At 32.2% G+C, this 12,962-nt stretch overlaps 1 protein-coding gene across 3 annotated transcripts in view; it reads left to right on the top strand.

Moving 5' to 3' along the window:
* LOC105473267 (leucine rich repeats and IQ motif containing 1) overlaps positions 1-12,962 on the top strand; it is a 239,268-nt gene that overhangs the window by 72,055 nt on the left and 154,251 nt on the right. For all 3 annotated transcript variants that reach the window (XM_071071347.1, XM_071071349.1, XM_071071348.1), the window contains exons 11-13: positions 6,746-6,939; positions 7,262-7,389; positions 12,347-12,420. In XM_071071347.1, coding sequence (XP_070927448.1) covers positions 6,746-6,939; positions 7,262-7,389; positions 12,347-12,420 — 396 coding nt within the window. The remainder of the gene's footprint in view (positions 1-6,745; positions 6,940-7,261; positions 7,390-12,346; positions 12,421-12,962) is intronic.

Below are 12,962 nucleotides of genomic sequence, written 5' to 3'. Positions count from 1 at the left end.
TGACTGTGTTTTGAAATGTGAGGACATGAGGTTTGAGAGGGGTCAGAGGCATAATGATATGGTTTGGTTGTGTCCCTACCCAAATTTCATCTTGAATTATAGTTCCATAATCCGCACATGTTGTGGGAGGGACTCAGTGGAAGATAATTGAATCATGGTGGTGGTTACCTCCATGCTGTTCTCGTGATAGTGAGTGAGTTCTCATGAGATATGATGGTTTTATTAGGGGCTTTTCCCCTTTTGCTCGACACTTCTCATTCCTGCTGCCATGTAAAGGATGTGTTTGCTTCCCTTTCTGCCATGATTATAAGTTTCCTGAGGCCTCCCCAGCCTTGTGGAACTGGGAGTCAATTAAACCTCTTTTCTTTATAAATTACCAAGTCTCAGGCAGTTCTTTATCACAGTGTGAAAACGGACTAATACAGTGGCAGAATTTTTACACTGCTTTTCTCTCATCTTGAGAGGGTTGTGTTTTGTAGGATCTTTTGGATTTGCTTCTATAGTCCTATGCACTCTGTGGGAAGGTTTTGTATTGGGATGCTCAGTTTAACCTGCAAACCAGTAGGTGGTGTTTGCAGCTAAGAGCCAACTGCCACACTAGCAGGTGTGTATGACCCTGGTCTGTGTTTACTGTGAGGTACTCTCTGCTGTTTCAGTTGAAGGGCTGGGTAGTTGGGTGTCTGGTCTGTGAGCTTCCTATTCAAGTGGGGGTCACAGCCGGTCAAAGCTGGAGGCCCTGGCTTGTTCATGAATATATGACAAGCATGAACCTATGACATACATAAGCACCTGCCGTAATGAAGGTGGTTGGGAGGAATTCCTGCTGAAGTGAGCTGAGGTCTCTATGGAGAGGTGAGGGAGAGTCACTGGCTTTTCTTCCTAGATAAGTGGGAATATTCTCTCTTTTCCTATCACACCCTGATTCCAAGGCTTGTGAATTCTAATTCTGATGACATTGTAGTCTCTCTCTGTCCCACAGTGTGGTTGAGTATCATGAGAACCATCTGTTTTGCAACTCTTTGTTGGTATGGTTTCAGGGCGTAACCTCATCACTCAGCCTGATACAGACAGCATCATGTAGAGAACAGGCTCGCCTGTTCTCCAGGGCGTCAGCCTTCTGCTTTTTGTAAAGTGAGGCCTCTACCTTTGAGCTCATGGTGGGTGTTGGTGGGTGGTCTTAACTGGTTGGGTTGCCCTGACATCAGACCCTGGGGATAGTAGTCAGGTGCCAAGGAGTTGGACTGGGGCAAGTAGTTCACCCATTCTCAAGCCTCTAGATAGCCCACTGAATAATGCGTATGAGTCCCGAAGGACTGTACTGCAGTCAGGCTAGCCCAGAGTTCATGTGCTGATTGTGATGGGTGCAGGGTGGTCCCCAGGTCCCCAGCCATGGTCTCAGGAAGTGGCAGCCAGCACACTTAGGTGGTGGAAACCCAAGTGAATATTACAGGTCTATGGGGGTTTGGTTTACAGAAGGCTCTGGGTTTCAAGTGAAATGTTTAGGCAGGGCAGGGTCTCTGTGCTGTGCGCTGTTCACTGTAGCTCGGTCCAACAGCAGCATTAGATCTGTATGAAAGTGGGTCAGCATGACAACTGAACCTTTCACTTCTTGCTTGTCTGAATTATGTAGTTCACTTTAGCTTTTTATAAAACTTATTTTCCAAACACGGTCTAATGGATGCCATAGTTTTGGAATTCTTTCAGGTTTGAGAGTATCTGTCAGTTGCTTTTATACCTGAATGAGAATGTAGATGTGCATTCTATTTTTAGGTCATACTTTCACTTGGTACTTCATGGTCATTGCTTCATTGCATAAATGGTATTGTGTGTTGCTGTGGTAAATCTTGAGGCTAACTGGACTTTTCTCTCCTCATAACTGATTTCTTCCTTGATACTCAAGTACTATTTTCTTTGTCCTTACACAGTTACTTAACCGATAGACATTTTATTGTCTGAACATTCATTAAAGTTTTCTTTGGAAAGTAATATTCTTTTCAAACTATGAATTAAGTTATTTATTCATTTCTGGAAATTTTTGATTTTTATATAGTTGAAAACTTTTTGGTTTGGTTTCATTTTTTAATTATAGATGATCCGTATTTTGGTTATATTTGTCTTTCACTCATGCATGTTATTATTTAGTTGATTTAACCTATGTCTCTTCTTCGTCTGCTTCTTCACGCTTAATTCCCAGTGTGATTATCTCCTGTTTGTGGACAACTCAATTTCTAGCTCTCTGTTCCATATATGTTGTTTCTAAATTATTTATTATCTCTGTCATGGTGTTACTTTGGCCTGTTTGCTTACCTGCATCTGTTGTTTTAATATCTTTGAAATCCAGTCGTATTGAATTTTTTAAAATGTTCTTCTGTAGCCCAAAATATTTTCAACATTTCATCTTTCTTGAGTTATATTTTCTTCAGAATAGAGAATCCTTTTTGTATTAGTTAAATATTGCTGTGAAGCAAGTTACCCCAAACCTTAGCAACAAATATTTATTACCTAGCATTTTCTGAGAGGAATCTGGGAATGCCTTACTTAGCTGAGTGGTTCTGGCTCAGGGTATCCTGTGAGGTTTCATTTTGTAGCTGTCAACCAGGACCGTCATCTTCTCAAGTCTCAGTGAAAATCAAAAATTTACTTCCAAGCTCACTCACATAGTTTTTGGCAGACCTCAGTTTCACATATTTTTGGATAATTTCCTTAAAAAAAAAAAAGATTAGGCTGATTTTTAAATTATGTAATAAAAATGTGCCTTTCTTAAATACACCTCTTTCCTCACTGCAATAGTTAGACCAGTGTTTTAGAGACCAAACTGAATCCTTTAAAAAATAATTTTGCTGAATTTTCTTTAAATCTTTCAACTTAAAATCTAACAGATGTGCCTTTCTTTCTATGTAGACCATTCTCCCACTTTGGCTATATAACAAACACTTGTGATGGTGGAAAGCATCAGGTTTTCTGAAATTTCTGAATAGTTCAGTTCAATAACCATTTTTTTTTTTTTTTGCCGCTGTTGGTGGTGGTGGTGATAGTGGTCAGAATTAAATACAAAATAACAGTTCTTTTCAATACAGATGCTTTTCCCAAATATACTGTTTTAAAAAAAACTACACAAGAAGTAAATTATCATTTAAAAATATAGAAAAAGAGAAGTGTACAGAATACATCGTGAAACTTTATCTTTCTGCTTACCTCCTTTCTCTCATTTTGCAGGAGTGACCATTGTTAACAATTGCTTGTGAATCATTCTAGACCTTGTCCTGTACAATAAAATGAGAGATATGTAGATTTAAGTTAAGGTTCATGTGTATATTTACATTTAGGTTTACTCAATAGCTAAAAGCCTATGTTATGCAACTTAAGTTTTACATACAGTAATGTATCATGGACATTCTTCCATTTTAGTACTACTCTGTATTAAAGATTATAAATATTCATTTTGGATACACTCCATAATTTAACCGTTCCCTTACTGATGGACATTTAACTTGTCTCTTTTTTTTTTTTTTTTGCATTTAAATAATACAGACAGGAACATCTCTATATATTTGTTTATATCAGTGTATCACTATGTAGTAGATTCATAGAAGGAAACATGCTAGGTAAAATATTTCTTAATATTCTGAGACTTGAAATCATGGTTATTCCACCAGAATGGAATCTCTAACAGAATGTTGAATAGGTTAATTGTACTTTCCTTGTACACTGATTAAAAATTATTGTGTCTTTTAAAATTTGATATTAGCATATAATTCTCTTTAATTCCTTTTAGACTAATAAGTGGCACACTGTTAGTTGTTTTTAACATGTACAGCCCTAAGGTGGAAGCACATGTGGCATGTGTGAGGAAAAGCAAGGAGGCCAGCAAGTTAGAATGAACTGAGAAAAAGAGACAGTAGTAGAGGATGAGTTCAATGAGATTATGAGAGGCAGATCACGGAGGGACATGTAGGCCATCTTCAAGGCTTCGGAGAACCTTCTCTCCATTATCAAAAATATTAAAAATAGTCTACAATTATTGTCTCCACTTCCACTGCACTGTGGTTTTCATCCTGTTTATGCCACTAATGCCTCTAGTAAACTGTTTCATCACTGTCCAAACGATGACCTCTTCTGATTCCTTTGTGAACTATACCTAATACTGTGGACTGTTTATAATTTTGTATGAATAAAAATGCCTTTCATAATACAATTTCATACTTGTATACTATTTTATTTTTATTCTTACACCTTTCTTCGTTGCAGAATTCTGTTTGCATTTTCCTCGTTTCTTCTCCCAATTGTTCTCCTGCTTTATTTGCTTTCTCCTTTCAGCTTTCTTTGCCAAATCCTGCACCTTTCCTCATCATGTGACCTAATGTTTCATTCTTGCTTCTTTTCTTGGATGACCCTTGAAAAGTGTCACAAATATGTTCTCCACTCCAAATGAATTAATAGAAATTTCTATTTCAGATTAGTTCTGGAAAATTTAAGAGCAATGTATATGGCTTTTAAAAATATTAAGCCTATGTAAGCAGATTGCTTGAGACATTTAAATATTTAATAAAGATCATTTCATTTTACACAACTAGTAATCTGTTTTCATTGGTATTTTATTGTGCCTGGGCTGTTGGCTTCAGTGGATTAATTGATGCTCATCAGATATGATTGTAAGGCTTACAAAATTTAAATACATTTTCTATTTTAGCAGACCTTAAATTACATGACAGCTAATACATATTTATTAAAATATGTAACAAACTATATCTAATCCATTGAAATTTATAATATAGAATTGGTCTGTTATTTTAACTCAGTCAAATATTTGATAAGGCAGAACAGTTTATTCCCAGATACTAATAGATAATAATTTTCTCTGATTCATAATTGATAATTTACATTATAGGAAAATATCAGTACATCAATCATAGATTAAAAACTTAAAATGTAAGAGTATATACAGCCTGAATTTGGATTTCAGTTTGTCTTTTCTTCTGTCAGCCTATTATGTATTTTCATGCTTTATTTGATATTACATGATTTATTTCTTATTATAAGAAAATTTACTTTTTTGTGTAAAATTTTTTTTAAGAAATAACATCTATAACATTAAGTTACTCTATTTGACTCAAACTATTAGAGATACTGTAATTTTGAAATTTATTTAAGATATATCTTGAAATATCTTTATGAAATATTTTATAGTACACTAATTATCCTATTGCATTATCTGAATTTTTAAATATATGCTGAATTAAGTTTTCTTATAAGATTTTGTTAATATTGATTCTTTTATCTCTTCATCTCATTAAAAGTAGACAGTTCACCCTTTCTTTTTGTGAATTTATATGTAATCAAAATAACAAATCTTGGGTTAGAGATTCTAAATTCCCCCAGGATAAATGTATTTCATAAATTCCAGATATCAATTTTTATAAATAATATTTTTTATTACATATTTAAATTTATTATCAAATCACCTTTTTTGATTAAAAAAACTCATGTTTATGTCAACATTTAATTGAAAAATATATTTTGTAGGAGTCTGACAAGAAAATCAGAATGAAGCACAGTTTTCCAAAATGTAACCTCAGGGACTCCTGTATACTTAGTTCTCACGAAAGACATTCTGCTTACCAGTGTTTACTGAAGACCTTAAAACTTTACTTCCAGTTTCTAGAATTGCTTATTTTAACTAACAGAGTAACACCTACAGAAAAAAATTCATAGTCTAGTATCTAATTTAAAGAACATTTTCTAGATTTTTAATATCTTCCATGAAACTTTTACAGACTTCCTCAGCGTCTTTTTCTCATGCTAACTCTTGATGGCTTATTTAAGCAACCTTCTCAGTTTTTTCCTTATGACCACTGAGTTACAGTTTCTAAGGCTCATCTAATATTTTTTAGATAGTATCATACTGATTTTAAGTTTATCTGGTCAAAGAGGAGGTCCCTTATGACAATATTGAAATGCCTAAAGAATATGCTACTAATTAATTGGTTCTGATAGATTGTACATACTTCATTTGGGAATCTAAGGTCATTCAGATGGTAGGAAAATGACATTCTAATGTTATACATGCAACCTGAAGCAAGGATTCAAAGTTCAAAGGCTCTGGAATGAGTTAAAAACTATTCTTTTTTTTTTTTTTTTTGAGACGGAGTCTCGCTCTGTCGCCCAGACTGGAGTGCAGTGGTGGGATCTCAGCTCACTGCAAGCTCCGCCTCCCGGGTTCATGCCATTCTCCTGCCTCAGCCTCCCGAGTAGCTGGGACTACATGCGCCCGCCACCGCGTCCGGCTAGTTTTTTTGTATTTTTTAGTAGAGACGGGGTTTCACCATGTTAGCCAGGATGGTCTCGATCTCCTGACCTCATGATCTGCCCATCTCGGCCTCCCAAAGTGCTGGGATTACAGGCTTGAGTAAAAACTATTCTTTTAAGAAAAAATCCTTATATCTATCCCTTGTTTTATTCTTATTTGAATATAAAGCGCTCATTCCCAGTGTATGCCTTTTAGTACTGTGTGCAATTTTCAATTGATAGATAATTATGTCATTCAAAATATGTCACTCAAATGCCAGTTTAAATAATAACACAGTTTATAAGATATGTTTCACCAGGAATTTGTACTAAGTCCTCACTTGTAATTAATGATAGTGAGAAGTACAAAGGTGCAATTTTTTAGAAAAAAAATGTAAACTTTCCTCTAGAGTCTGGAAGACTGTATGACACAGGTGATCTTACAACTTTTTTCTTCTAGGTGGTTTAGAATCTTTGAAAAATCTTCAACAACTAATTTTGGACCACAATCAGTTAATTAGTACAAAAGGTCTTTGTGATACACCTACCATTGTACACCTAGATTGCTCCCATAATCATCTTACTGATGTTGAGGGCATTGAAAATTGTGGATTGCTCCAAATATTGAAGTTACAGGGAAATTATCTGAGTGAGGTAATTGCTTTGAATTAATTGATTTCTGTGATTAACGCAACACTTTTCTTTTAATAGAAATGCCAATCACATTTTAAAAGCAATTTTGAATAATTTTTTTTATTCTTTTATATCTCACTATGAAGTAACCTATATCAAGAATATTAAATATTATACAGTTAATAGAAATTTTATTCTTATTTAAAAATCTTGTTATACTTTATGATATGCAGTTTATCAGAATCTATTTGTTATTAGTTTTGGAAGGTTTTATATTTTTAAATTGGACGAAATGGTAAAATATTTTGCTTAATATAAACTAATGAACCAAATTTAAATATAGCTTCCATCCTTGGAGAATCTTGTTTTACTAAGAGAATTGCACTTGGATGATAACAGCATTTCAACTGTGGAAGCATTTTCTTCATACTGGCTGCCTTTACTACAAAATCTTACTCTCTCTCAAAACAGGTAAAAGCATACTTAAGAAATAAATTCAGTGAATGTTTAAAATAAATATGTGATGTTCATAAACTACCATAAAAGTTAGGTTTCTCTAATAATTCAATGAGATTGCATCAAAATAAATTAGTATATAAATTATAAAGATAACATTATAGAATTTTTAAAAATTAAAATGAATTATTGGCATACCCTAAAATTTTACTAGAATTTTAATTGTCCATTTATCTTTCTAATTTTATTTATTTTCAAAGATGCACTTGTGTAAATCTCTCAGGGCAGATTTGTTTATGTTTATAAGGAGCATAGTCCTTGGAAAATACAGGAGGTAGTTAATTCAATTCAGAAGGATGTCTCATTCTCTGAAATGGTACTTATTAAGTCCTGGAAGGACAATTTTTAATCTGCTCTCAACTTGCATGTCTTTTTGAAACTGTTAGGATGGATTTAAATTTGATTTCCCTAAGGATATAAAGTAGCACTTAAAAAAATACCTTAACATTCAATTGAAATGGGTACCTGCCTCAGAAGATCTATTTGAGACTACCAAACATCTGGATCTTTGCTGAGAATAACTGGCTAAACCAAAACAGGAGCCCAATATGTGTATTTCTCCTCTGCTTAATATTTCATTGAAATCCATTCACTCTAATATGATCAATTTCTTCATCAAAGGCACAAGGAGTAGGGAAAGAAACCATCTTTAACAAGAAATTATTTAAGTTATATAATACTCACAAAACACGTGAATAAGTACAATATAATTTGTACATATATACCTATTTTCCCCCAAGGCATATAAAATCATCTCTCAATCTCTTCCACAATAGTGTTCATCTTTTAGGCAGGTATATACTAAATAACTTAACTTCCACCTATTAAACTTTGACATTGGAAAACAAATAATGTATTCAAAAATCTTCTCAAATTACTTTAATGCAATCTAAAATTTAAAATTTTTAAATTGAGACTTGAGTTTAAAAGGATATTTATTCCCAAAGCCAACTACATCAGATAATACTGTGTAAGTAATTTGGGTAATTCACAAACTCCTTGGATATTTTCAGAATATTTTCCAGGTACAGAATATACTTTCAAAATGAAATATTCAGCTATGTTTTGGACATACACAGTAAGTCACGGAGGAATTGACATACCTAACGTATATTTATATTATAAAAGTAGATCTCAAGCCACATTAATGAGCATAAAATATTTAAAGAGATTACAAAGAAAATCAAGAATTTTTTTGACAAATAATGCCTTTAATTTCTTTGGGCAATTTAAATGATCAGTCTATTTCTAAAAATGAAATTTATTACTAGCTGATAGACTTTTGCTCTATCGGTATGATATGACATGCACATCAAGCTGATAAAATGGGAGTTATATAAACTAGAGAATTAAATATTTTTAGAATTGAGCATGATAATTGGAATGATTAATCCAAATGTTTTCTATTTATAATTTTGTTTGCATAATCTTATAACGTTTGACTATTGAGATGGTGTTTACTTTGGGGAATAGGAAAATGAGTAATACATGTCCTTACACCCACAGAGCATTTTGGCATAAAAGAACTTAGTTTTTTAAACTCATCTATACCAAAAAGTAAAATTATTATATAATATGTGTGATTTTGAAATTTTAAATAATACTTTCACTGATATTGGAATATTTTTCTTCTGAGTCTGTCAGAGCTCTTTGTACATGTAACCTTCTACCATTATTGAGAGGATGAAAGGAGAAGGCCCAAGGGCACCAGGGAAATGTCATTGATAGCAAAGGACATATAGAATACTAAAATGATTTTGTAATGTCATAGTGTAAAGATAATCTTCAACCTTAGAATATTTCACAAGTTTATTTTCATTAACTATAGAAATTATCTATTTTAATTTATGCTCTTACATGTGAAATGACTTTTTTAAAACCATATTAAGTTTGATAAAACCAAATCTGTGTTTGAATATTGAACGTGCAACTTGGTCAGTAGATGTTGAGCAACTCTGCTCTCACTATCTGACTCTCAGTTTCTTTTCACATGTAAAAGTGGTAATGCCTACCTTACCTATTTTATGGGATTTTAATGATGATCCAAGAGGAAAGGGAGAATAATTTTATAATGTGATATTTGGATTTGTGTTTGGTATGGATTTTAAATTATATACACTTTTCCTTTAATTTTTGATATTTTCATCACAAAGAAGATATTATGTGTCCATATGCTTTTTTCCCCCAACAAATGGAATACATATAAAGAATGATACTTAGTACATATTGTTTGAAATACTTGTTTCATCCTGATTTCTGTTTTAAATTTTCATTTAAGACATGTGACTGTTTTAAGTTTGACTTAGTGGAGTTCTAACTGGATGGCTCTCTGGCTTTATAAGCCTTTTTACTTCCAATGAGACTGTTAAGTAGGAGCAGAAAGTGGAAACTATTGCCCATTGGCTGTTCATTGTATAAATCTTTTGCTTTCTGTCGTCTTTGAAATTTATATCTTTTTAATGCCCAGGGCTAATGTGACAAGGTCAAATGGTTTTAGGTTTTCACTAATGTCCTTTGTCTTTCTGGTTTGAATTTTCTTGGAAACAATATACACAGAATGTCAGTAAAAGGAAAAGTTCTAGAGGTTTTTCAAAAAAGGATTATACTATTAAGTTTCTACCATCCTAATGAATAAAGGTGAATGAGTAGCCAGTTTTCCTGATTAAAATATCAGAAGAAAACAAACATGATTTTAATAGCATGGTTATCTGAAAAGATTAATTTCAATATTACAAAAAATTTTTCAAAGCGTATTTTTCTTTGCTTTGATTTTTGCAAAGATTTATTGATTGTTGATTCTAAAAAATTATTGGTTATTTTCATTTGAGGTATTTTTATAACCTATGTGTTACCATATAACTTACTGCCTAAAAACATGAGATATTCTGTAAAACGAAAAAAAATTGTATTCTGAATGGTTTAATATGCCATTACTATTAATATTTCAAAATCCTTTCTCTGGAAGGATGAAGAGCTAGTATTAGAAATATATTAGGGATAGAGCACAAAAACAATTTTCTTGTTAATAAGTACATTTAATAAATTTTATTTTTACTTGAAAAATATATATATATAAACTACTTGTAATAATTATGCAGAACCTGCTTGAATAGGAAATGTCAGAAAATTGAGACTTAAACTCACTAATTGTGTCTGGGTAAAGCCTGAATTTCCTCTATCCCTGCATCTCTTCCCACCCCCGCCCCGCTTCCCTTCCTTTCCCTAGACTTTTTTTCCTTTTCTTTACTTCAATATCCATGTGAGATTTCAGTAAATTTCACTGTTATGGGGTATATATACAAATAATTCAGTGTATGTAATGGCCAATATTTTCTCACTTTTATTACCTTGGATTTTTTTTTCCTGTAAATTGCTTTTAAGAAGTAGGATCTTTTATGTTTAATATGAATGCTAATATTGTATTTAGGATTGGCAACATGTAGAGAGATGTTCTCCCAGCCTCATTATATAATCTACTTTTTCATCAGTAGTATATCTTCTTTCTTGTTGCTAATGCAGAAAGGGATAGTGTAAGAGAAGAGTGATGGTCAGTACAAGGGTTAATCTTCTGCCAAACCCCAGGAAGCTTCCACTCACAGGTTTACTCTGTGAGCTTCTGACCTGAGAATATAAAAATAAGGGATTTTGTAGTTGTTGTTGTTGGTGGTGGTGTTTTCTATGGCAGTGAGTTTGTAGAAATAAAGAGGTAAAGGACCCTTCCAGGACAACTGGAGGGAGAGTATAAAAAACACTAAAGCAATAAAAGTGAAAATTAATGCACACTTACTTATTTGGTACCAGAGATAGACCTTGAGCCAAAGCATATTTTGAACAGTTATGGAATTCCAGTATTTTATAGTGGGGATTAATTCAGAAGACTTTTCTAATTGTGGCAAATATATATATTTTATGAAGGAGTTTTTATCTTGCTTAAAGATTCAGATGAACTGGCTTAATTTAATTTCCAAATAGCTACAGGTAATGTGATATTATGTTACAGAGTAACTGTAGACTTGTCCTAGTTGGAAATGCAAATCAAACTGAAGTTAATTTGCCCTTTATATCTTTTGTTTCCTATGACGTGGGTATTTTGAATATCACAATTTTTGTTTGAATATGGGTTTTTGATAACAATTATAACTTAGAAAACAATAAAAACCTTTAAATGTAGGAGGAAAATTGATTATTACTAGATTATAATATGCATAATTAATGAGTATTAATTTTAAATATCAATGTATTTCTCCAAGTTTAAGTTAATTCTATTGAGGTAAAACATTTTATATTATTCTGTTCTTACACTCATTTATTTATATATTGAATATATTTCCAATTTAAAAGTAAGCCCAGTTTAATTTTGCTTACAGTACTATAATACTTTCAATTAGTAAAGAAAGATTTTTTTAAAATAAAAATAGTCTAGTTAGTTCTCCTGTTGAAAAGTAGCAATTTCTCCTGTTGAAAAGTGATTTTTCATTTGTACCTTAAAGGTTTAGGTTGTATGTTTCAGACAGGCAGAAAAATAAATAAAAAATGTAAATTATTTGTAAATTGGGCCTTATATGAATACAAAACAAAATAATTAGGAAAAAACACACTTATTTAAATAGCAAATACACATCAAAATCCATGATTTTGTGTTTGAAATTAGTAATTTCATGATTTCTTTTAAAAAATGAATAGAAATCTTCCATCATAAATACTTAGAAGTCTATAATTACTGCATTTGTAAAACGCACGGTTAGCAAGTGCTATAATTGTATTGTACAATTATAATTGTATATATAAAATTGTATAAAATGTGTATAATTATATAATTGTATTATATAAATGTATTGTTATATAGTTACAATGGTAACATTAAGGACTTTCCAATTTAGAATTTTGATGAAGTTTATGTTTTTGTTTTCAGTTTGACCAAAATTGTACCACTTTTTCATTTTGTTTCATTGGAAAAGCTAGATGTCAGCCACAATTGTCTTTCTGGTAAGTTTAGCATAATATGTATACTTTAAATAATAGACTTTTGACTTTCTGTTTCAAATATGATAAGGGGTTGTTTTAAATGCGTGAGTTAATGACATTTACATATAATAAACCTGTAAAATAAAGCATGCCGAAATAATTCACTTGAAATTTTCTTTCCACTTTTACAGTCATATTACTTTCACATCTTTTTGGTAGGCCTAGCCAAAGTCACAATTATGCTTTTATTTAAAAGTCATAAATCTTTTGCTTTTGAAATGAATATCCTAATGAAGATGAGCAAACTGTATACCTTTCTAACAGGTATAGAGTAGTCACCCATTAAAAATTTATTAAAGAATCATGACTTGAATTTACTCACTCCTTCCTTTCCTCAAAATTTCCTCATTCCCAGTCCCAGTCAGTCCACTCCTAGAGGCAGCCACAGACTGAATTTATCACCACATATTAATTTTGTCTTTATATTAATTGGATCTAACAGTACATTCCTTTTTTCTACAACTTTCTTTGTGTGATATTAGCATCTGTCATTCTACCACTTT

The sequence above is a fragment of the Macaca nemestrina genome, chromosome 10, assembly GCF_043159975.1.
Source record: "Macaca nemestrina isolate mMacNem1 chromosome 10, mMacNem.hap1, whole genome shotgun sequence".
Classification (NCBI taxonomy): domain Eukaryota; kingdom Metazoa; phylum Chordata; class Mammalia; order Primates; family Cercopithecidae; genus Macaca; species Macaca nemestrina.
This window is presented reverse-complemented; position numbering and strand designations above follow the sequence as displayed.